This window comes from Carcharhinus amblyrhynchos, chromosome 25, assembly GCF_965287045.1.
Source record: "Carcharhinus amblyrhynchos chromosome 25, sCarAmb.v2.hapA, whole genome shotgun sequence".
Taxonomy (NCBI): Eukaryota; Metazoa; Chordata; class Chondrichthyes; order Carcharhiniformes; family Carcharhinidae; genus Carcharhinus; species Carcharhinus amblyrhynchos.
Window position 1 is genome coordinate 41,030,453 of NC_137348.1, and position 26,925 is coordinate 41,057,377.

The following is a 26,925-nucleotide window of genomic DNA, read 5'->3' on the forward strand; positions in this document are numbered from 1 at the left end:
ACTAGGGGGCACAGCCTCAAGATAAAGGGGAGGCGGTTTAGAACGGAGTTGAGGAGAAACTTCTTCACTCAAAGGGTGGTGAATCTCTGGAATTCTCTGCCCGTTGAAGTGGTGGAGGCTGCCTCGCTAAATATTTTTAAGACGCGGGTTGATGGGTTTTTGATAGGAGAGGGGATTAAGGGTTATGGGGAGAGGGCGGGAAAGTGGAACTGAGACACGACAGATCAGCCATGATCTTATTGAATGGCGGGGCAGGCTCGAAGGGCTGGATGGCCTACTCCTGCTCCTATTTCTTATGTTCTTATGTTCATATACATCACTTTACCTTCAAGAAGGGAGAGGAGGGGAAAGGTCACAATTAGTTTACCACAATCCTAAATTCCCAAGGCACCCGACACACTTGCACGTAATTTAAGTAAAAGCAAAATACTGCAGATGCTGAAAATCTGAAATAAAAATAGAAAATGCTGGATAAACTCAGCAGATCTGAGTGTCTGTGAAGAGAAACAGAATTAATGTTTCGATCTAAATGATTCTTCTACAGAACAGTTCTGGGATATCCCCAAATTGTACAAACCCAGGTGAGGCGGGATGACTGGCTCTGTGTCTTTAGTCAATTCACTCTCCACTGTTAACAACAAAGGCTTAATAGAACCAGGTTTCATTTCCCTTAGAACTTCTCCAGTCCCAGTAGTTATGCTTAAAAAGGACCAGTTTAACTGGGCTTTCTTGAATTAAGATATTGTAGATTTATTAGCTACCGAAAAGGTAAGGAGAAATGGTAAAAGTTAATTTATCAGTCACAAGTAGGCTTACATTAACACTGCAATGAAGTTACTGAGAAAATCCCCTAGTCGCCACATTCTATCGTCTGTTCAGGTACACTAAGGGAAAATTTAGCATGGCCAATGCACCTAACCAGCACATCTTTCAGACTGTGGGAGGAAAGCGGAGCACGCGGAGGAAACCCACGCAGACACGGGAGAATATGCAAACTCCACACAGATAGTGACTCAAGGCAAGGAATTGAACCCAAGTCTCTGGTGCTGTGAGACAGCAGTGGTAACCACTGTGCCACCCATGGAAAACATGTGTATCTGCTCGCACAGGTTAGAAGAATTGAGTCCAATAGTATGTAAATATCAATGTAAGTTATACAGAACAATCCTTCAGTTGTGAGTAGAAGATAGGATAGAGTTATAGAATCCCTACAGTGCAGAGAGAGGCCATTTGGCCCATCATGTCTGCACTGACAATAGTCCCTCCCTGGCCCTATTCCTGTAAACTCACATATTTACCCTGACACTAAGAAGCAATTTAGCATGGCCAATCAGCCTAACCTGCACATCTTTGGTGTGTGGGAGGAAACCAGAGCACCTGGAGGAAACCCACGCAGATACGGGGAGAAAGTGCAAACTCCACACAGACAGTGACCCGAGGCCTGAATTAAACCCGGGTCCCTGGCGCTGTGCTAACCATTGTGCTGCCCCGATGATGTGTTGTGGCTGACACAGGTTGATTCCAGTAGGTGATTTCTGCTGGTAAACAGTTGATACTTGGTGGTTCAGGTATTCTGTAGTTCAGTAAGGAGATTTCAGTTCTTTTTCCAGCTGCAATCCTTCTGCCGGCTGATCAACTGTCACAGTCAGTTCAAGAGTTTTAGATGTTCCTGAAAAAAACTGGCTATTTTCACAGAGGTCCTGCCACAGTTATTATATCCTTTTCAGCTGCTTTACTCACAGCCCACACACACAGACCGAGAGACAGACAGACAGCAGCCAGGGCAGCTCTCACGGTTAGCATTTAACCCGCCTACAAGTATTTGAGCAGGAGACCCAGGACAGGCAATTATATCCAAGATCCATGAGATGAGGAAATTATGTTCCTTTCTCTTTATTGAAGATAGTAACCAGTCTTTAGATGGTTTTACAAGTACCTACTCTACAAGCAAAGGGAGGGGCTCTATTGTTCCTTACAGAAACCTCCGAAAATCATTCCTGTCCGTGGCTTTAAAAATACGTGGCTCAGGTCTTTAGAAGTCCAATATTTCAGTGTATAATTATAGGGTTTTCCTCCATAATCATGGCACAGCCCATCATGCCTCTGTCAGTTCTTTGAAAGGGTAAATAAACTACTCCTTACCCCCTGCTCTTTCTCCTTAGCCCTGGTAAAGTATATTCAAATGGCTCAGAAGAGTTAAGTGGCATAATTATCAAAAATCAATTTTCAACTCCATTTGTGCAGGAAAGCACTGAATGTTGCAGTCTGACAGACCTGATGATCTAAAGTTCAGTCTGTGCTTCGTTCTAAAGACCCGAGCGCTGGAGAGTGTGGAAGATAGAAAATTGTTCTACTTCTACAGTGGAGAGAGAAATGGGCTGAATGTTTTAGGCTTCAGGTCAATGACAAGTCAGCTGAAACACAAGCTCTTTTTTTTGTGGAGAAGACTGGTTTCTGTACAAGCTGAATGTCGTCATCTAACCCTTGCCTAGGAGCAGGGGAAGGAAAAAGGTTTTGGTGGTCATTGTGGAAGTAAAAAACTGATAACAGTGAATTTGTAGGTAAATCTGGTTGTCCATTAATTTTAATCTGTCAAAAATGAACATTTTAAAGATCTTAGTTTAGGGAAAATTAATTGTGACCAATTCTTCACAGAGCCCTCCATTGGATTAAAAAGAGGAAGCACATGTTCATCACCTGATCAACACTGTTCAGGCCCTCTCTCCGGAGCTATGCCGTGGTCTGGATCCATTGGATGATATAGCACAGAAGCTGGGCCCATCCAGTCTGAGCTGGTGTCAGTCTCCACCAGCTATCAAATCTCTTGAAGAGTTCTCATTTTCAGGCCAATTACCTCAATTGGTTTTAAAATATTTACAGATACTGTACCAGCAATGATTTGTGGAAGAGAATTCCACAATTTTATCATCCTCTTTTCCTAATCTCTCTAATCAATTTGATCATAAATTTGGGCAACTGATTTAGCATTTTGCTGAGTTCTGGAAATATTGAATTAACATTAACCTTTTTTAACCATGAACATATCTATAAGATATTCCTCAGCTCAAATCTCTGAGCACCTTGAGTTTCATCATGGAGAGCAAACTGAAGCCAGGCATTGACAGTGAAAGGAGCACGTGGCAATCTGGGTTATGAAAAGCAGATGATCTCTGTATAGCTCTCTCTGAATTTGGTCAGTGCAGCTCAGTGTGTCCTTAGTGTCTCTGCAGAGATAACGAGATAGAAATTTCTTCGAAACTGTTTGTTTAAGGGGATCGAACATAGCTTCAGCAATGTTAAAATGTCTTTGTCCAGTTTTTTTAAATTTTGGAGACAGTCATGATGATATTTAGATCTATGGTATAAAAAATATACAGGGTGAGGTCTTAGTCCCCTCACACCATCCATCTCCATTTTTGTCCTTCTAGGTCCTGGAGATCGTGGGTTAAGAGTTTCTGCTGAAGATATCTAGTGACTTGCTGTAGTGCTTCCTGTAGACAGAACACACTGTAACATTGTGTGGTGCTGCTGGAGGGAATGGCTGGCTACATTATTGGGTTGAGTGCTGATCAAGCAGACTGCTTTGTCCTAGATGGTGTCAGGTTCCTTTAGTGTTGTACCCATCCAGGTAATTGAAAATACACTCCAAACTTGTGGCTCCTAGGGCAGGAGAGGGTATGGTGATGTAGAAATTGAACTATTTGCTGGTGAACACCAGGCTTCAGACTTTCTCTGGTAGTCACGGTATTTAGGTGGTTGGTTGACTTGAGTTTCTGGTCAATGACGGCCCCTAGGATTTTGAAACTGGATGACTCATAGATGGTAATGCCAGCAAATGTATTTTTCTAGAAATGGACATTGCCCTAAACATGTGTGGTCACTTGTCAGCCAAAGCCTGAACATGAGGGTTGGACCCAGAATACTCTGTTATCTGAGGAATTATTTGCAGAATTGTCAGGAAACAACCTCACTTCTGACATTTTACTGGTGAGAAAAGAAGGCCTGAATTGCTACCCTGCAATGATGTCCTGGGGCTGAGATGATGTCTTTCTTTGTGCCAGGTATGACTCCAGCCAGTGCAAAGACTTTCCTGAATCCCATCTGACATCCGTTTTACTAGGGTTCTTTGATGTGCACTGGTTCAAATGCTAACTCCATGTCAAGGGTAGTTATTCTTGCTTTACTCTGGAAATTAGCTCTTGTAATTTCATTTGGATGGATTCTGGAGCACAGCGATCCTGCAGTAACCAATGTGAGCACCAGGAGCAGATCACTGTAGACTAAGGAGGAACCCACTGCCCATGAGGGTGATGGAAGCAGAGACATTGCAGATATAGAGTTGGGACGACTGGATTGCTCTATTTATTTATATTTATTAGTGTCACGAGGAGGTTTACATTAACACTGCAATGAAGTTACTGTTAAAATCCCCTAGTTGCCACACTCTAGCACCTGTTCAGGTACACTGAGGGAGAATTTAACATGGCCAATGCCCCTAACCAGCACGTCTTTTGGACTGTGGGAGAAAACCAAAGCATCCAGAGGAATCCTATACAGACATAGGGAGAACATGCCAGACAGTGACCCAAGCTGGGAATTGAACCTGAGTCCCTGGCACTGTAAGGCAGCAGTGCTAACCACTATGTCACTGGACTCTATAGAATGCCAGCATGGATGCAATGGATTGAATGGCCCTTCTGTTCTGTAGTGACATATTACTGTCAAGCTGCACTTAGAATCAGTTGTCAAAACTGACACTATCAGTTTGCTGATTACTGAGAGTGGGCAGGCAGGATGGTAACTGTTGGGTTGAATTGGGTCTGTTTTCTATGAATCAGGCATACCTCGGCTAGTCTGCACTTTGTTGGGTAGGTGGTCAATATTGTAGCTGAATTGGAACAGCATGTGATCAAATCAGTAAAAGTAGATTTTATTTGCCAGGGTCCCTGTTACAAATTCCATTTCTAGCACAATATCAGAATATTCATGATCTTTTTAAGAAAACAGTTGCAATTCTGACCAATCACCCCAAAATTATTTATAAATTTGATCTTCATATAAATTACAATTTTTAAAAACCTATGATTAAAATTAGAATTTTTATCTTCCCCATTTCTATTATTAAATTTATTTGCACTCTACACCCCTTTGCAAGACGGGTAAATTGCTTTGATGTCCATTACTAGGGCAGGTGTATCACAACAATAGTAATCCAGCAAGAACACCACATATTGGAGATATACTCCATTCGAAAAGTAGAGAAAGCACATATTAAATACTAACTCTTCCAACAGTAACACTGCTCTCTCTGTGCTAAAATGATCATCAACTTTCAGTAGTATGTACCTGGAGGTTCCCCTGCAAGACACTCAACATCCTGACTTGCAAGTATATCATCATTCTTTCATGGTTACTGGATCAAAATCCTGGAACTCCCTCCCTAACAGCATCATGGGTGTACCTAAATTTCATGGCCTGCAGTGGTTCAAGGCAGCTCACCTTCTCAAAGGTAATTATGGATGAGTAATTAATATTGGCGTAGCCAGCAATGTCTATTTCCAATCAATGAATGAATGTAGAAAGGTGTAGAGAAGATATATACAGGCCAAAGTGTTCCAGGCTGATGTAGGTAGAAAGTATTGCATTTCACAATGCCACTGTGCTACATTATCAGATATTATTGCTGTTCTTTACATAGGAACCAGGAGCAGAAATAGGCCATCTGGCTCTTGAGCCTGCTCTGCCATTCATAAGATCATGGCTGATCTTTTTGTGGACTCAGCTCCACTTACCCGCCCGCTCACCATTACCTGCAATTCCTTTACTGTTCAAAAATGTATCTATCCTTGCCTTAAAAACATTCAATGAGATAGCCTCAGCTGCTTCACTGGGCAGGGAATTCCACAGATTCACAACCCTTTGTGTGAAGAAGTTCCTCCTCAACTCAGTCTTAAATCTGCTCCCCCTTATTTTGAAACCATGCCAGTGGAAACAACTTCTTTCATATCTGTTCCCTTCATGATCTTATATGTTTTTATAAGATCTCCCCTCATTCTGAATTCGAACGAATATCATCCCAGTCTACTCAGTCTCTCCTCATAAGTCCTCTCAACTCTGGAATCAACCTAGTGAATCTCCTTTGCACCCCCTCCAGTGCCAGTAAGGAGACCAAACCTGTACACAGTACTCCAGGTGTGGCCCCACCAGCACCTTATACAGCTGCAACATAACCTCACTGTTTTTAAACTCCATCCCTCTAGCAATGAAGGACAAAATTCCATTTGCCTTCTTAATTACCTGCTGCACCTGCAAACCAACTCTCTGTGATTCTTGCACAAGGACACCCAGGTCCCTCTGCACAGCAGCATGCTGCAATTTTATACCATTTAAATAATAGTCCATTTTGCTGTTATTCCTACCAAAATGGATAACCTCACATTTATCAACATTGTACTCCATCTGCCAGACCCTCACCCACTTACTTAGACCATTTATATCCCTTTGCAGACTTTCAGTATCCTCTGCTTACTTTACTCTGCCACTCATCTTAGTGTCATCTGTGAATTTTGACACACTACGCTTGGTCCCCAACTCCAAATCATCTATGTAAATCATAAACAATTGTGGTCCCAATACTGATCCCTGAGGAACACTACTAGTCACTGATCACCAACCAGAAAAACACTCATTTACCCCCACTCTTTTAGTTAACCAATCCTCTATCCATGCTAATACATTACCCATAACACCATGCACCTTTATCTTATGTAGCAGTCTTTGATGTGGCACCTTGTCAAATGCCTTCTGGATATCCAGATACACCACATCCACAGGTTCCCCATTGTCCACTGCGCATGTAACGTTCTCAAAGAATTCAATCAAATTGGTCAAACATGACCTGCCCTTCATGAATCCATGCTGCATCTTACCAATGGGACAATTTACATCCGGACATCTCGCTTTTTCTTCCTTGATGATAGATTCAAGCATTTTCCCTCCCACAGAAGTTAAGCTAACCAGCCTGTAGTTACCCACCTTTCGTCTACCTCCTTTTTTAAACATTTGCTGTGTTTCAATCTGCGGGAACCACCCCAGAGTCTAGTGAATTTTAGTAAATTACCACTAGAGCATACACTATTTCCCCCACCATCTCTTTCAGTACCCGGAGATGCATTTCATCAGGACCAGGAGACTTGCCTACCTTTAGCCTCATTAACTTACCCAACACTACCCCTTTCATGATGATAGTTTCTAGGTCCTCACCTGCCATAGCCTTCCTGTCAATAATTTTTGGCATGTTATTGGTGTCTTCCACTGTGAAGACTGACACAAAATACCTGTTCAATGCCTCAGCCATTTTCTCATTTCCAGTTATTACATCCCCCTGCTTTACTAATGCTGTAACTACATGTAATACACCAACAAATTGTCAGAACCTACAGATAGAGTTCCTCGTGCTTTGCTCTTTCAGAGAGACATCACAGAGCAGGGACTCTAATCAACTGGGTTATGCTGCTGGTGTAACTATACCTAACATATGGCATTTTCATTAATGTTGTCACAGAAGCAATGCAGTCAGTGTGCAAAGTAGCATCACCTCATGGAATCAAGGAAGTTTGCAATATAAAAGAAAGGAATACATCTATTTCCACCTGTCCTAGAGCAGTCTAAAGTTCATCTCACTCTGATCCCCTCACATTGACTGTGTCTTTAATTTATCCATTCAATGATCTAATGTTCCCTGCCTCAACAACTTTCAGAGCATAGACCAGTTCATTCCTGACCTGGTTCAGTGTAATAAATTGATCTAATCCTCATTCTTCAGGTTCACATTAACACAGACACAATTCATAATAGGAAACTGCCTTTTCACTTTTTGATTGCTTTGTATCCTAATCTGTTTGTTTGGTGTGGTCCTACTCTGGCATCTTCCTCACATGTTCCATTGTCACCTGCTCAGTGAGGGACCCACCATAAACAATCCCCAGCCACGTCACTGCATCTCTGATTTGTCCAGCGTGCTCAGAACCTTGCTACTTCACTCAGGCTACAGCGGTTTGAATGGTCCATTCGGAGGTGATGAATTCCTGAATTAAAGCTGCCACACAGCAAATTAGCAGCATCACTGGAAGCTAATGACGACAGGGGTCCTGCACCATCCAGGCAAAGGGAACTCACACACACTACAATACAAAGAGAAAAATAAAGGTTAGTTAATCTATGATCAGCATTTGACTCCTCCCTTCAGAATACCCAGTACAAAGGCTCTGATCTTTTCACAATGGGATTCTTAAAAAGAGAGGGGATCTCCTCTCTGCCACCGTCAGGTTTTAAGCTGATTTCCAGTTGTTTTTGAGCTCTCCACAATTCTACGCAGTTACTAATCTGCTCTATCCTATTGGAAGGTGATGCTGAAAGAATTAAAAAGGCTAAGCCTCACTTTACAAAGAACAAAGAACAACCCGGCATGGGAAACAGGCCCTTCGGCCCAATGAGCCCGCGCCGCCACTCCAAAGCATTTTCCTACACCTACCTTGCCCCGTGTGTATGTGAATGGTACCCCTATTGTAGCCAGATTCAGGGGAGAATAGTGTAGGGTCAATTTGGTACACCAATCAGCCTAAGAGCACATCTTTGGGGTGTCGGAGGAAACCCACGCAACCACAGGGAAAATGCGCAAACTCCCACTGACACTGGCCCAAATCCATGTATCTGCACAGCTAGCAGCGATAGTCACTGAGCTGTTGTGCCCGTCTGCTGGTCCAGGTTTAAGCACACACATCGACACGAAGTACTAGGCTACTCTCGAAACATCCAAGAGCAGCCCACGCACTACCCATCGTGTGCATGCTCCTCGTTAGACAACAAGGTGGACCGACACCTGTGGATTAAAAGAGACAAAACATTAACATATACTGTTACATTTCCAGTATCGACCCAAGGCTCTGACCCTTTTTAAAACCGTCTTATATAACCCTCCATCCCTGTTTCACTCATGTGCCTATCTAAGTAAACCTTAAACAAGTCCAGCACTCTTGAGAAGATTGGGAGCAGACTGCAGCACGTTACTGTCTCCATCAGGAGAAATGTCAGAAAATGGAATTATCAAGGCCATTCCATTCTGGAAGGGGGGGAGGGGGGAATATTCCTGTCCCGTCTGCCACAGGAATCATAACGGGCAGTGGTATGGACCATGCAAAGGTCCATTGAGCTCGGGCAGGACTTTCTGGTTTTGGGGCGAGCGTGCCCGGATTCTGCCCCGTCTGCTTTACAGTATTTGCACTGTTTAAAAGCTATTCCTTCATGGGATGAGGGTATCACTGCAGCAGCATTTGTTGCCCATTCCTAAATGCCCTTGAACTGAGTGGTTTGTGAGGCCATTTCAGAGGCTAGTTAAAAGTCAATCATATTGTTGTGGTTCCAGAGTCTCTGGTTCAGATTACAGAGTCTATTTTTTTCATGACAATCAATGACAGTTTTATAGTCACCATTACTGAGATGATTAAAATGGAATTCCACTTGCTGCCATAGTGGGATTTGAACTCATGTCCCCAAAGCTTTAGCTTGGGCGTTACTAGCTCAGTGACATTACCACTGCACTACCATCTTCCCATTAAACTGTGTGTTTATTTAACCACCACTTGAAACCGAGTTCAGTATAAAAATGAAAGCACCTTTCACCCAGAACATCCCAAAGTGCAAATACATAAAAAGGTTTCAGAAAATTGGAATGTATATTTTTAAAAAAAGAATGTTTCACACACAGGCTAAGTTAGTAGGCATGTTAGTAGCACAAGTACTTTTAAAAGCTGTGACTCAGAGTACACCCTATAGCTGCTGAGTGTGCTCATGAGCACAATATCAGCATTCTGAACAGCAAGTATTTATCCTAGTTGAGTAGCTCCATTTTATATCAAGCCATGTTTACAACTATTCCATTTACAGTTTTCTCAATGCAGTTGTTGTCCATTCGCTGAAATCAAAGCAAACATCCTTCAGGGAAACACTTACTCAGCGGGATCTCTATCTTAAAAATAACCAGATCAGCTGCTTCAGTGATGTTGTTTAAAGAATTAAGTGTCAGCCAAGACAGCAGCTCATGCAATAGAATCTTTTACATCGACCCGAGGTGGCAGACATTAGTTTAAATTCTCACTTGAACCGTAGCACCTCCACCAGTACAGCACTCTCTCAGTGAGGATAGGAACGTTAAAGCTATGGAACTTAAGGCTTACAATTGCAACTTTAAAGACTTTGAAATAATATCATCAATAGGGAGGTGACCTACAGGCAAAATTTAATTAATGAAATGGATTCAGGTGTTGGGCCTACACGAGCAGCCTCTGTTTCCACTCTGTGGGAAGAACAAGGCATTTCATTCATGGCGAAAGGACTGAGGTTAGGAATGAAATGTGTGAAGATCCTGGAAATGAACTAAATCCTCTTTTCTTGGGTGTCAGCACATGACATCTAAGCTTACATTTGTTTTTGTCATAAATAATTTCAGAAATCTTAATTGTAAACCTGAAAAGACTGGTCAGTACCAACAGCACTGAGAGAAATTGAGCATTGTTCTTCTATTGGAAAGTGACTACATATAAATTTATTATTTGACGACAGGCACTGACTTGCTCAATAAACTTGCTTGTACGGAATTGTTGGGACCAAATTCACTTCCTGGGCCAGGACAAGTGGCAATCGTCCTGGCCAGATGTTTCAGTGTTAGGCAGCTAGACCCATCTATATAAAGCAAGTCCCTCCTATCAGTCCCACCACAAAACAAAACAGACTGAAACTTGTACCAAATAGCTTGGTTACACCATTTTTCAGTTTTTGGAATTCCAAGTTTCCGCTGCTCCTGAATCTTCCAGTAGTTAATCACTGGTTATTTCCCCAAGTTTACAATGATTGCGACATATTTTGTTACCAGGGTTCTAAGTTGTTTCAATCACCAAGCTGGATAGAATCATACAGTGCAGAAGGAAGCCATTCGGTCCATTGTGTCTGCACTGATCACAATCCAACGCAGGCCCTATCCCTATAAACCTATGCATTTACCTTAGCTAGTCCTCCTGACACTAAGGCGCAATTTATCATGGTCAATCCATCTAACTAGGAGGCTTCGGACTGTGGGAGGAAACCCACGCAGACATGGGGAGAATGTGCAAATTCCACACAGACAGTGACCCAAGCCAGGAATCAAACTCTAGTCCTTGGTGCTGTGAGGCAGCAGTGCTAACAACTGTGCCAGCGAAGTACAGAGAATTTACAGCATGTTTGGCCCAACTGGTCCAAGCTTCTTCCCACTCCTTGTTATCTCACCCTATCATCATAATCTTCTATTCCTTTCTCCATCATGTATTTATCCAGCTTCCCCCTAAATGCATCTATGCTGTTCTCCTCAATTATTCCTTTTAGTAGCGCACTCAATATTTTAATAACTCTTGAGGTTACTCCTGAATTCCTTATTGGATTTATTAGTGACAATGTTATATTTATGCACCCTAGTTCTGATCTGCCCCACAGTGGAAAAATCTGTTTACATCGTCAAATCCCTTCATAATTTTAGAACACCTATGTTAGGTCATCACCCCGGCTTCCTAATTTCTGGAGAAATGAGCCCCAGTGTGCTTAATCTTTCTTGAGAAAGACTGCAGGTTACAAGACAACCAAAGATACCAGAGACTGACTGAAATTAGCGTCACAAAACTGTTGTTTGATGTAATGACAGACCTGCAGTATCACGATTCCAGATCTTCACAGTGCAGTCATGTGCCGCAGTTGCAACCAAGGGGAGTGAGGAAGTTGCACTTGGGATAAAGATGCAGGCTGTAGTGGTCTGTAGGTGTCCCTTGTACTCACATAACTTATGTTTTGACTGCCTCAGGTCCCAGAGCTGGAAGGAGAGAGAAATACAGTCTTGTTAGCAACTGTGACAGGCATCCATCAGCCCCTTAGCAGCTAATATCTACCAGTGTAGCATGACCTTCCCTTTGAAATTCAATGTAATTATCCTTTATTATAAAAGTTTCCCAAACTTTTCCTGCTACGGCACCCTTTTGACCTCCCAAGAGTACTGATGGAGTCCTGAGAAACACTGGGGGCGATTCTCCCCCAAAAATTCTAAGTATTGATTTTGGATAAAAAGCTGGAATAAATCTACTGGTTTTTTCAGTGGGAGTTTCATAATGGATCTCCAACATTCTGTGCACTGCAGAGTTAACTAGTGTGAATTGCACCAAAAATCAGGGGGTGACCTGCTGGAGAGGCTGGCAGCTTAACACTGACTGGCCACTGTGCGTATGTGATGACCTGTCAATGCCGATGTCAGTGCATGTGTAGTGGCCCCTGTCTGTCAGCTTTCCAATTGCTGGCCAGCCCTATGACCCCTGCATCACTGACTCTCTCAGCACCCACCACCCCCCACCGCCCACTTGCTGGCCCCTTGAACGTGACCAGGCCTAGCCCTGACCACTCTCCTCCCTGCCTGCCTTAAATCTCCCTCACCCCCTTCCCCCTCCTCTGGTAGTCTTAATTTCTCCCCCTCCCTTTCCACAGTGCTGACCCTCCTGCCCCCCCATTCCAATGGCCAGCTCCAATTGCTGGCCTCCTGCTCTCCCCAGCGAAACTTCTGCACAGTAGCAGCGGGACCCCCACCACCACTGATCACCATCCAGAGGCCCTGCTGCATTAGGACCCACCCCTTTGACAGTGTCAAGATGCTCCCTGGACATTGGCACATTGCCCCTTGGACAGTGCCAGCCAGCCCAGGCTGGCACTGTCAAGGCACCAATGCCCATGGGGCACTAACCCCACCACCCAACCATCTGGGAGATTCAGTCACGGGCCCACTAATAATATTTAAAGGACATGGAGTTGTGAATTTAAATAATTTATTCAGCTCAGTGACAAGAATCAGCACAGAGCTGACGCCACTGAAATCCGGTGCTGGGAGGCACGTGGAGACTCAGGGCCCAGCAGGGAGTCCGCAAAATAGCCGCTGCTAAAATCTCCCGGAGAATTGCCCCCCTTCTTATTGTGCGAATAAGAAGGAGCAACACTCCGAAAACTCTGATTCTAAATAAACCTGTTGGGCTTTAACCTGGTGTTGTGAGACTTCTTACTGCACCTACCCCAGTCCAATGCCGGCATTTCCACATCATTGTTAGGAACAGTAAGTGTTACAAAAGCAAATCACTAAAAGGTAGATATGCTAGTTAAAAATGGGCATGAGAAAACAAACTAGAACAGTAAAATTGAAAAGCCAAGAAGTTGGACTACTCTGCAGTTTATATATCGAGACACTGGAGAGGGTTCAAACACATTCACAAGGCTGTACTAAGACTGAGAGGATATTAGAAAGACCGAACACGTTGACCATAACTTTCGCCTGTGTTGCAGAAGATGGAGAAGTTGCCTGGTGGTGTACTTTTCTTCAGTTGGTGGCATGATAGAGATCTTTAATACAATATAAGGGTATGGTAGGCCAATTGTACAGAAAATGTTTCCACTTGCACAGGAGTCCAGAATCAGGAGCTGCCAATAAATCCAATACAGAATTCAGGAGAAACCCTTTTGTTCAGAGAGTAGTAAAAACGTGGAATGCATTACCACAAGAAATAGTTGAGGCCAATACCATAGATTCATTAAGGAGGTGCTACGTAAGTACAAGGGATAAAAAAATAGAAGGCTGTGTTAATAGAATTGGGGGGTATGTGGTATGGAGCAGGAATGACAACATTAATCTGTTGGACTGAATATTAAAGCTCTAGCCTCTTGTAACTTGATGTCAAGCACACATAGCTGCAGTTCCTGACCAAATCTGTGTTGTACAGTCAAAGCTCAGATGGTGCTATTTTCACCACAGTTTTTTAAAATTTAAGATAAACCTTCTACCTGAATGTGTGCATTCTTTAAAACAGACTAAATTGGGGGTTACGTACGGTGGCCTCACAGCCTTCACCACTGAAACCATTGCTGCAGGTAATGCAATATCGCCCATCGGGACTGGCGTCACAGTGCATTTGGATGTACTGCTTTACTGGGAAAGTGTGGGTCACCTGGAGCTCACGACTGTCCCAGATCCTGTTAAAAGAATAAAACAACAATGGCAAGGAAGCCATTAATGAACATTTCTGGCTCTGTTCAAACCATGCCCACGATTGTTTCAGCTCTCTTAGATCACTTTCGCGGGCAAGTTGCAACTTCCAATTCCGCTCAAAGTGTCAATTCTAGCCTTGAGATCTAACGGTAACATTAAATGCCACCTAATTACTGTTAGCTATTAGATTTACTGTAATGCTCTATAAGATCTCAATCCAGCATTCAATGATAAAACATCACACCAGAGATCATTTAAAATATCAAAATTATTGCACAAAATATAAACAGGTAAATTTCAGAGAGTAACATATTTACAACTAATTCTGTCAACATCCTTGGGGTTACCATTGACCAGAAACTCAACTGGACTCACCACATAAACACAGTGGCTATAAGAGCAGGTCAGAGGCTAGGAATACTGTGACGAATAACTCACCTCCTGACTCCCCAGAGCCTATCCACCATCTACAAGGAACAAGTCAGGAATATGATGGAATACTTACCACTTGCCTGGTTCGGTGCAGCTCCAACAACACTCAAGAAGATTGACACCATCCAGGACAAAGCAGCCCGCTTGATTGGCACCACATCTACAAACATTCAATCTCTCCACAGCCAATGCTCAGTAGCAGCAGTGTGTATTATCTACAAGACACACTGCAGCAATTCACCAAAGATCCTTAGACAGCACCTTCCAAACCCACGGCCACTTCCATCTAGAAGGACAAGGGCAGCAGATACATGGGAACACCACCACCTGCAAGTTCCCCTCCAAGCCATTCATCGCCGTTCCTTCCCAGTCGCTGGATCAAAATCCTGGAATTCCCTCCCTAACAGCATTGCAGGTCAACCCACAGCACGTGGACTGCAGCAATTCAAGAAGGCAGCTCACCACCACCTTCTCAGGGCAACTAGGGATGGGCAATAAATGCTGGCCAGTCAATGATGCCCATGTCCCACAAATTAATAAAAACATGAGTAGGCTAAACAATAAAATGAACTGAGCTAACACTTTGCAAATACATTAAACAAAAGAGGAAGTCTAATTAAATTAAAATAATTTCTTGGAAATTCAAGCTGACTTTTTTTTTTTAGGACCTTCAAACTGGATGGGGCTTTTTCTGAGATCTCTACATTGGTCCTGCAATCCAGACTGAATCAGTCTTTTAAAACACAGAAAAACATTACTAGAATCTCCTGAGTGCATGAGTAAAATTTTAAAAAAGCTACAGTTGATCGTGTACAAGCTATTTACTTTGTATTTATTTTTCTGTCCACAATAAACTTGTACGATGCTGAAATAAACTTGGCACACAGGGTTGAACTGCAGTTGCTTTTTAAAACCTACTTATGTACCATTATCGAGCAACAAAACTGGATCAAAATATCTCATTTCTGCCATACCAGTTTCTCCATCTACCGCAATACTGGTAGGAGTTACTAAGTACAAAGACAATTCATCACCAAGTTTTAAAACTGTTAAAAAAATTCTTGCACCATGCACCACCCAAGAGCGTGCAATTTGTTACTTCTGTTCAGAAAACACCCAGTTTCTAATTTACTGACTGCTCAACATAGCTAGTACAGACACTCACTCCCTAGCAGTGCATAGTGAAGCAAGGTTGTGTCACTATGCTGTTACATTCCTAAACAGCCTCAAAATATCCCTGAAATTGCCTCACATTCCCATTCCCACAATGAAATATCCCACATTTTCTGTTAAATTCACCTCGAAGACACACTGACAAATAAATTAAACATATCCTCAAATGAGCAAACAGCTTGCCTACCTCTTTAACCTAATTCCCGACAGGCTGTCTTTGTTATATCCAGACAGATGAATGATCATCCTTACTAAACTTAATCCAGCTTCTTTGTGTCAAATTTAAAATCTCCACTAATCCGGATCCTTAATGGGGTTACCAGCACTTCAAGCTTAAGTGACAATTTTCAGAACAAAATAAGAGTGGGGAACTTCAAAAAAAGATGTTGCTGAGATCTCATTATTCAATGTCCACTCTCTAATTGGGTGGCCAGGACTCACTCTTAACAAAACAGTAAACCTGAGCAATGGAAAAGGTGGATGTATACTCAAAGACAAACCTGAAAATAAAGAGATCTTGTACAGTTAACAGGTGGAGTTCAGCACAGCAGGATTGTCAAGGTAGAATGGGGGATATATTACAATAAGAAGTGCCTAACCCTGTGAAGAGAACTTATCCTAACCACCTTAAATACACTTCATGCCATTGCTGTAACACCATTTAATACAACATTTTATTTTGCAAGCTTTTAGAATTATTTAATTAATTTAGGCACAGTCTAACTACGACTATTGATCTCTGCTGAGGTTTGCCCAAGATTGGAAGTATACACAGACAAATGTACACATTGAACTTCTACTTCCGTTCACTGCACATGCAAAACATCCTTACACAGTCGGCCATGGTTTACCCACCTGATCATCTTATCCTCTGAGGTCTGGACTACAAGAGATTCTGCAGGAACCCAGCAGATGTGTGTCACCTAGGAAAGAGTCAACCACAAGTTTTTAGAAATTCTTTCATGGGATTTGGCATTGATGACGTTGCCAGCATTTGTTGCCCATCCCTAATTGCCCCTGAACTGGGTAGCTTGCTAGGCCATTTCAGATGGCAGTTAAGATCACATTGCTTGTGATTTGGGAGTCACAGTTATAGTTAAGAAAGCTCCTTTCAAGCTATAGTTAAGAAAGCCCACCAACACCTCTACTTCTCAGAAGGTTAAGGAAATTCAGCACCTTTTTCAGTACAGAGTTTCCTTGGTATTGCACTAACTTCACCCCCAACAGCATTAGGAAAACCAGTGATCAGCTACCAACCAATCCTACCAGATTCCTGGAAATAGAGTTGCTTTGTAGACAGTCCCCAGTTTCCACATCCCAGATACAGATGGAATTATCCCGAGATCCTGTACACAGTTGCAAACCATCTGGAAAGGACAATAATACGATAATAGAAACATGGCACACTGGTCAACAGAAAGATTGTACTCTTGTAGAAAAAAGCCCAATACAAGCACAACGTCTTCTCACTCATGACCCAGCACCATGAGTCAAGTGAAGAAGAGACAGAACCTGTGGTAAATAAAGTTGTATACAAAATAATGTTCCTCATCGACAAAAAAGCTGGCATTCTTCTCTTCCTACCATTGTCTCTGCTTGTTGCCCACTCTATAATTTTAGGCTCCTCTAATTGGCATTTTGTCTCCCTGCCTGCATGCAAGTTTCTTAAACATGTTCTCCCGTTGCCGTCCCTTTTCCTTTCCAACTCTCTATATCATTATGATCCTTGAGTTATTTCTCCACTTGTCTTTTCCCCTCTGTTAGACACTTTCCATTGTTATCTCAGCTTGCCTTTAACTCTCTTCCTTTCTGCAGGAAAACGGAAAATGTTCCCCTTTCAATAAATGCATAACTTTTGCTACAACCCGATTAAATTTATTGTGGCAAAAGAAACATACAAACAATAAATTTTGAAATGTTACAATGAATTACGACTTCTTGAGTACATACCTGGGCTCACAGCTAGGCCAGTCACCACCAATTCATGCCCAGTAAACTCCTGTAGTGGTCCAGCTTTATTGTACATGTCCCACATTAGGGCTGTTTTATCGCGTGAAGCACTGAACATCCTGTTTGACTGAAAGAGGCAGGTTACCTGAAATAAAAATTACATACACAATTCCTAATTATGGGGGCCAGCCACCATTTAGTTCAGGTGCAGGTGACTTCAATACGCATCAGGATTCCTGCCAATCTTGGCATCAGCTGAAAATCAGAATGGAACAGTTGTGTGTGCATCACATGCTGCTCTTGGGCAGAGACAGGGTGAATGGCCTTGTCCGTGTTGTAACCATTCTATGATTCTATTTAGCATGATCTCAGATGAAAGTCACGACTAAAGCCTTGTACCACAAACCTATGAGATGATAACCATCATCCTTTGTATTCTGCTAGACTTCAAAATTAGGCCCCACAACACAAATGATAAGCTCTTTCCACCTACACAATTAACAGCATTCCTTAATTTCTGACTGCCTCTATCATGATTAATAAATATGTTTGCTACCAAGTGGTTTATAAATTGCTCTTACCTTAGTCACATCACGTTCATGACCTATGAATTTCTGCTGCACATCACCAGATTTCCAGTTACATATGGCCACTGTCTACAGGGCAGTAAAATTGGTACATTTTAGTAAGAGACAGTAGACACCGCGACTGAATTAAGTTAGAACCTAAACATCCTATGTGCATGCACATACTTAAAAACACCTCCATCATACAAAACATTTGTGTTTAGTAATGAACAAGCAGTGTGTAAGCTGGCATTTACAGTACAAACGGAATGCTACATCACAAGACACTGCTGTCTGGAGCCCCAAGTGTGTATCTGCCTTCCTGGATTAAGAAGAAAACTGCAAATGTGAAACCAAGTAGGTATGCAAGTCCAATGTAGAATCATAGAAACCCTACAGTGCAGAAAGAGGCCATTCGGCCCATCAAGTCTGCACCGACCATAATCCCACCCAGGCCTTATCACCGTATCCCTACATACTTACCCACTAATCCCTCAAAGCCGTGCATCTCGGGACACTAAGGGGTAATTTAGCATGGCCAATCAACCTAACCCGCACATCTTTGGACTGTGGGAGGAAACCAGAGCACCCAGAGAAAACCCACGCAGACACAGGGAGAATGTGCAAACTCCACACAGACACTGACCCAAGCCAGGAATCAAAACCGAGTATCTGGAGCTGTGAAGCAGCAGTGCTAACTACTGTGCTACCGTGCCGCCCTATGTATGCCAGTGTTTGTAAACCACTTCATAAAAATGTCACAAAACTATTATACTACAAATGCAAAATCCTGCTCAAACAAATACCCTCCATTCCTGCTCTTCCGAAGATGGGAATCTCACCTTGTCCTTTCCACCAGACACACAGTGCTCAGATGTCAGGGAGGCCAACGATGTCACGGCATCATTATGCACAGGACTGTACTGTTGAACCACTTGAGTATTGGAACTGTGGCCTGTATCCCCATCAGTCCTTTAAAAAAAAATTACAACACAGTTCAAGCACAATGCACAGAGCGACCTGAGGACTACAGTGTAAGTTACTTTGTTTGGAATGCGTTCTGTTGTTTCTTGATAGATTGTGAGTCTGTAATAATGATGAGTGGACCCTGAAGATTTCAGACAAGGAATCAAATAACTCAAGCTGAGGTCTGGGTAGTGGATCGACACTCTCCCTGCTAGTTTTAAGGGCATCAAACAAAATGAACTATTTGTACCTTAACAGCACCTTCTGGGCTCGGAAGATGTTTCATTACATTTCAGAAATAATTCATTGTTCAGGAAATGCAGTCACTGTCAGTTTCTTTGTAAATGTGGCAGTGAATTTATACAAAGTTAGACACCACAAATAACAACGTGCTAAATGTCCAGATATTTTGTTTCATATGGAATTTTCAGTACACATCTTAACATCCACACATCAATTGCCTCTATTTTCTTCCACAGGTCTTTTCTTGAAGGGCCGATGAGGGCTGTTTAAATGTGATGATCTGAAGCTATTTAAATCCCCTGGTCTTTAAAAACAAAACATCAGCAGCTGAAGCTGTCAGTCTGTATTAAAAATACACTAGCTGCTAGACTGCTTTGATTGACAGGCTATCTGATGTAGGTTAGAAAAGAAAAAAAAAAAATCACTCGCCCCTGTAGTTTTAACTGTGTTCATTGTTGACATTTCCTGAGAGCTATTATTACAGTTGAGATCATTATTATGCCAAAATTAAATGAAGGATAAAAACAGCTAAAAACAATTTTCTGAAGGTGAAAGATGTATTAATAAGACATTCAAGCCTATAGCAAGGAAAAGCTCATAAAATGCTACATTCTATCTACTTTCCCGTCTGCATTAGAAACCTGGACAATAAAATTCTGTGGAAGGAAATAGAGGCCTTTGAAATATGGATGATAAGATGTGCACTGACAATTCCATAAACAAATCATAACACCAATTAAGAGGTACTAGAAATTGCAAAAACAAAAAATTAAGACCCAGAAAAGAAAGTACCAGAAAAAAAAGTATCAGTGTTTTGGCCACTTAATGAGAGTTGTAAAGCAATAAAGATTACTTGTAAAGGGAAAAGTGAAGGGCAGCAGAAAGATGGGTCAACCTGGGCATACTTGGGTGATGGAAATCACAGAGTTGCACAGATGCAAACAAGTCACAGTGGATATGCGAGGATGGTGCAAGACAGGGAAACATGATATTCCATGGCAGCAGAAATCCTGGTAGGAGTAGCTGCAAGCAGCTACTGAGTTTCAAACTCTCCAAAAAATTATCTCAGAGGTGGGAATGGGCCGGGGGGCTGATTTCACATTTTAAATAGGTGTTAAAGGATTACCTTTCTTTGATGTGTTTACTAGGCAGAAGATTGTTTTTAGAACAGATTGAACATTTGAGGAGATTTAAAAGTGTTGAAAGGGTTTCACGATTGAGAGATTTTTTTGCTGTTTCAGGTGTGTATGAATGAGAGCTCCATTGGATGGTTAGAAGTTTAACTTTTTTCATGCTCACATGGCTCCATAATGTGTGCCCATAATGGATAGTGCTGAGTGGTTATGGAGGTATGAGTTAGCATGGAAGTCTGAGGGGGATGGTGGGGGCACGAGTTGGCATGGGGGGGCAAAGTGAGTGGCTTAGGGGAGGTGTGAGGAAGGGAGGTTATAATGCCTAACAGCTTCTAAAACTGGGACAAAAATCTTAGAGAACCGAGGTGGGACTTCTAACCAACCTGTCAAGCAGCTGCCTGCCCACAACCTGATTTTGGGTCAACATATCCATCCTGCCCCTGCCTCCTTGGAGTGAAAATTTAAAGTAATTGAGGCTCTTTAAAACGAGGTGAGTCTGCCATGTTGAGAAATTTCCACCTCAGAAGCAAACATTCAGCCCCAGGACTTTTTCACCTGATGAATATTTTCAAAGTAAAAATTTAAAAATGACCTAAAATAAAAATTATTTGGAACAAGGTGAAAATTTGACATTATCTATAACCAAAATGTAGCCATACAGCTCAAACAGGTTTGCTTACAGCCAATTAAGTATTTTGTTCACAATAATTTGAAACCATAAAATACAGCATAATGATTAGCCATTTTTATTCTTTTGATGGGATGTGAGCGTCACTGGCATTTGTTGCTTATCCCTTTTACCTCACAATAAAACATAGCTCTTATTTTTCTTGACTAATTTGTTTTTGTAGATTTCTTTCATGATAACATGATACAACTGGAAAAGGTTGGAGCCTCAGTTAAAGAGTCACATGCGACTCCAGACTGGCAGGTTGTAGAAGATCATGCTCTTAGATAAAAGGTGTTGTGACTTGAGCTTATGATCTTTTCATCAGAGATGACTGACAATGCTGCCAATAATTTAAATTGACATTTGAATCTGAGCACTGACAATGTGGCTTCTAATGGCCACAGGCCCATATTGATCTGATTGCCCTGCAGTTTGTAACAAGTAGTGCCTGTGCAACTATGACAAAGAGAGGGCTGTACTTTATGTGACCCTTCCAGATATGTTTTCAGCAGGGGCGCATGTAAAATTACGTGGGTGTCCTATCGCACCACCTTTCCACCCATCCTCAAACATCGGCAGCCTGCTTGCCATGACTAGATAGTCAAGGGTCAATTAAACTTGTTACCGAGCCAACCACTTGATGGCGTGGGCTATCGGGAGAGTGTTGCAATGTCTTTAACGAGGCCCACAATGTGGACCTCTTAAAACGTGATCTCCCCGTTTAAGGCAGTAATGGGTTGGCCGATCTGAGAGTCATGCCTGTGTATACAATGTGCAGCACCAAGGTTGCTGGCACTCTGGGTTTATACTGTTTGTACTCTGTACAAAGAAGTACCTTTTGGAGCATTGCTGACTATGTAAATAAATCAAAGTTTGGTGAAGGGACACCGGTCTCCGAGGAGTTATTTCAGTGATGATGAGATAAAGCATGACTGTGAAGAAACTTGCTCCCAAAAGTTGGGGTAAGCCATTCTTACACTTCATGCTTTTGACTCGACGGGCCAAGTGGCATAATTCTGCTCCTGAATCTTCTGGTCTTAGTGTTATTATTTTTGATCTTGCGGGTCGAACCAAGTAAACAAACTTAAATTACGTTCGGACAAAGAAAAAGGGGGGCAGTTCCCCAAAAGGAGGGGGAACGGCCTGAACAGAAACAAAAAGTACAAAGGAAACTTAAGACACGTCAAATCAAAATGTGATTATCGGGGTCTATAAGGCACCTCAGCCCCTGCGGTGCCCAATGGGCACGGAAGGCCTCGACAGTTCCCCTGGATTTTTTTTTATTCTGCAATCCGAGAGCCAGGAGAATCTGTTACAGGTTTCTAATTAGGTTAATTTGGTTTAACCCTGAACGAGATGCTTAAGGACCATCTCGTATGCAGGATTAATAATGTAACTATTCAAAAGCACCTGTTAGTTGAAGCTCAACTGGATTTCAAACAGCTGCCCCAACTGGCCTTATCATTGAAAAATGCTGCAAGTGGAGCATATAAATTGCAAGGTATCCAATGGAAGTGGGACACGTGACTGACTACCACTGGAGCTCAGATGATTACATAGCTTCACTCAGGAAGTATGCAGATATATGTTACTTTAGGACTGCCCACAGCACAGCCCCAAAACAAAACCAAACTTCATCCAAACAATTACAAGTTTCTTCAGAATCCTGCTTGGTAGTGCATTGTAATTGTCGCTAGTATGTGGAATTGAAACAGTAAAGGAGTCCTACATTTAAAAATCAGCTCATAGGCCAGTATCCAGAGAGTTCACATCTCAGAAGGTCCATCTACACTGGATTTAGAACAATTAAATTGCTTAGCAATTTAGGGTGGCACAGTGATACATTGTTAGCACTGCTGCTCTAAAGCACGAGGGACTTAGGTTTGATTCCCAGCTTGGATCATGTCTGTATGGAGTTTGCACATTCTCCCTACGTCAGCGTGGGTTTCCTCCGGGTGTTCCGGTTTCCTCCCACAATCCAAAGATGTGCAGGTTAGGTTGATTAGCCATGCTAAATTGATCCCTAATGTTAGGGGGACTAGCTAAGGTAAATGCATGGGGTTATAGGGATCAGGCCTGGGTGGGATTGTGGTTGGCGCAGACTTGATGGGCCGAATTGCCTTGTTCTGCATTATATGATTCTATAATGTCCAAATTGGACCTAATCAAGATAAACGTATGATTAAATGGACAACAGTACTAATGGAGGTCGATATCGGTGCAGCCATATTGGCAGTCAGAGAATCAGTGTTCTATAGAATTTGCTCTGGACTCCAGTCCTTAACTTCACTCAGGGCCTCAGGCTGAGAACCTATATAGGGGAATCTTAGTGAATTGTGGGTACAACCTCTGAACCTGTCACCTATGAAAGGTAGTTGGTTCGGTTACCAGTGATTTTAGTGGAGGGTTCGGGGCCAAGACTAATGGGGTGAAATTGTTGCATGAGATTCACCTAGATTAGTGGAAAGGATGTTGAGCCAGAGAATTGCTGCCTTAGTGAACTTCTGCTTAAATTCCCAGAAGTTTGCCGGGAACGTCTAGGTACCATTAAAGGAGTCAAGGCAAACTTACTTGTTGACTAGGAGGCGATTCTGTGATTTTCCAAGGCCTACCAAGCCCAAAGCCATTGTTTTCGGTCACCCTACAAATTCCATTACTTCACCACCTAGAAACTGTTTGAGACTAGATTGTTTTCAACCTCCGTGTCATTTTTGACTCTGGGATGTGCTCTGACAATGTATAAGCACCTTCACTAAGACTGGCTTTTTCCATCTCTGCAATATTGCTCAACTCTGCCTCAACTCAGTTTTTGCTCAAACTCTCACCAATGCCCTTGTTACCAAGGGTGACTATTCCTGGCTAGCCTCCCACATTTTATCTTCTGTAATCTTAAAATCATGCAAACTGCTGCTCCTCAAGCCCTTACTTGTCCTAAATCCGGCTCAATTCCACCCGTGTTCACTGACTTGTACTGGCTCCCTGTTAAGTTTCACCTCAATTTTGATTGCTGACAAAGCTGAGACAATGGGTTCCAAATTATTACTGTGATTCTGTAGTAGTAATGTGGTTGGCTCTTAATTGCCCTTTGCAATGGTCTTGCGAGCCACGTAGTTGTACCAACCCGCTGTGCATGTAGCAATTCAAGAAGGTGGCTCATCATCATCTCTCTAGGGCATTAGGGATGGGCAATAAAGGCTGACCTGGCAATGATGCTCAGATCCCCTCCTGTGAGGGGATAAGAAAAAAGGCAAAAGGAGATGATATTCAACTTGGAGCAGAATTAAGTTTTGTACAATTGGGCACCCCAATCTAGAAAGGGCATAATGGGTAGGGTGTGACACAGATTCTTTAGGACACTGCAGTAATAAGAGACAAACAAATATTATGCAGACAAATTGAGAAGTTATATACTTCCACTTCAACCAAGGTTAAGGGAATCTTTAAGATAATGCAGGGTAATTATAAAGGTAATGATAGGCTACAATGAGAGGCCATAAATTTATGATCACAAGATCAATCGGGGGAGGGGATGTGGTTAACGTAAGAGCACAGAAAAATGTAATGTTCTTTGCACAATATGTGATTACAAGTGAATTTGTCTGCCTTAAAGTACTATTCAAGCAGACTCCATAAGTGTTTTAAAAAGAATTAGGCTTGAAAGGATATGGGGAAGGAGCAGGGGAGTAGGATCAGACTAAGTAGCCATGTGGAGAAAACATGGTGCAGAATTGATAGGTTAAATGGCCTGTTTTCCTGTTCCTAACATTTCATAATTATAAGATGAGAAAAAGTACAGCTTTAATTAGATCACTCACTTAAGTATAAAAATTAGCACTTTGTTTTCTCTTTAGTTAATATGGGAGTAGAAGGGTACATGAACATAAGGCTAGGAAAGACCTTAACTCAAGACATGGCCTTTAACTTACAGATTCATGGAATGACAATATTATCGGCTTAGGCGGTGGCAGGCTGAAAGGCCATCGCAGTATTTGAACTCTTTGACAAGTGATAAAAAGGAACTCAATAAATATGGTCTGGCACCAGGAAAATCTTGAAAGCTCCAAGAAAGCTGCCACATTGAGACAGTTGTGCCACCCCCAGCATGTGGTATACGTGAGATTCCACTCCACACTGTTCCATGGGCTCAATGTTCTCAGGGCAACTTGGCATAAGTATAAAAAGTGCATCATCTACATCTCAAGAACAAATGTTAAAGAGATTTAACTTGAGCATGCATATTACAAGAGTACAGCCTAATAGCACGATGACAGGTTTATTAACCACAGTGTACTATTACTACCTCCGATCATGAGCTTGACAGACTCACCATACCTATATCGGAATAAGTTGCGTTTCTGTTTACTCTGCAGTTTCCCCATGGCAGTAAACTGGAAGCATCTAACAGTCAGGTAAACAGCTTACTGGTCTGCATGACATAAGCTGCAGTTTTCAGCGCTTTTAAATCAGATGCATAGTGCAGCCCAGAGCCTATAAGAAAGAAAACGCAAATAGTGCAAGAATAATACTGAAGAAATTATAAAGCATTCATTAAATGCATATTTTAAAGTGCCATTTGAAGCAAGTTAAGTTATATCAGCTTCTGATGACCTTTGGCAAATAGCACAGAAACAAATTTGAATAAAAGCCAGAAAATAAGCTGTAAATAAATTAAATGGAAAATATCAAAAAAAGGACATCCCATTGAACCATTATATGACCAATACTATTATATAATTCTAGAGAGATTGTTAAATGTTTGCACTTAACTATGCAGTAACAACTTTATACAATATGTTAAAGCCTGCTCATCAACAGACCTCATTTATCCAAATTATCCTGAAAAATAAAATCCAGGTGGTCACATATGTTTGCAAACAGGAGATTACAACACATGGCAACATCCTTACAATGCTTGTAATGTGAGGACAGAGTCCAAAATATTCCATCTCTGTTTATTTTCAAGTCCACAAATGGGAAGCTGTGTAAAAATTTCATATTCTGTTCCTGAGGTGGGAAAATAAAATAGAATGAAAATTACACTTTGCACACACTATAAGAGTAGTAGAAAAGTCATTAGGGTGATGAAAAAATTGAGTGCACATTGTATCTCTCAGAATTGGTTGTCAGAAGTTTACTACACCGTGTCCTCTGTTTTGTACTACCAGGCTGTCAGTGCAAATCCTATTTGCAGAGATTGATCAGATCAACATTGCTTTCCATCTGTTGAAGAATTGGTTGAAGAATCTCCCTCGCTAGATAGGTGTCCCAAATTGGGCTTTCTTAATAGCTTTCCTTATCCATAATTACATTGTGATTTGTGCCCAGTTGGTATAACTTACTTTGTCCTAATGTAATTTGAGTTTGTCTACTTGGTTTGACCTAAAAGATCCCCCCAAATTGGTATAAAATCGGATTGACTTTTTCCTCTCCGACTCTTTTTTTAATCCTTCGGTATTTCAAAGCAAAATCTGTACAAATGGTGGTTAATCTATACAAATGGAAGATTTCCTATCTGGCCACTGACACATTGCTCCTTCTTACCTTCACATAGTTATGGTTAAGGTTGTTTAAACTTTGTTTATTGCCTCGCATTTGTGTTTCTCCGTCTTGTCGGACAGAGCTGATTTATTCCTACCTCCTGCTGTCTCTCCACATTCATCCTCTCTCTCTCTATTATCCCTCCCTTCACCC

The 26,925-nt window shown here is 42.0% G+C and overlaps 1 protein-coding gene across 2 annotated transcripts; it reads right to left on the bottom strand.

Annotated features, from left to right (window-relative positions):
- Positions 1-4,389: 4,389 nt before the first annotated feature.
- wdr31 (WD repeat domain 31) lies at positions 4,390-26,925 on the bottom strand. 2 transcript variants are annotated; one of them, XM_080211927.1, is made up of 11 exons: positions 26,776-26,925; positions 26,142-26,238; positions 25,567-25,722; positions 19,065-19,194; positions 18,238-18,312; positions 17,657-17,783; positions 16,973-17,073; positions 16,562-16,629; positions 13,944-14,085; positions 11,734-11,896; positions 4,390-8,183 (listed from the first exon to the last, which is right to left on the bottom strand). In XM_080211927.1, exons 3-11 carry the CDS (start codon positions 25,611-25,613, stop codon positions 8,023-8,025), a joined length of 1,014 nt encoding a protein of 337 aa, XP_080068053.1. In that variant the 5' UTR covers positions 25,614-25,722; positions 26,142-26,238; positions 26,776-26,925; the 3' UTR covers positions 4,390-8,022. The 2 variants fall into 2 exon arrangements, with proteins under 2 accessions (XP_080068053.1, XP_080068052.1); XM_080211926.1 differs by having other exon boundaries at positions 17,657-17,801.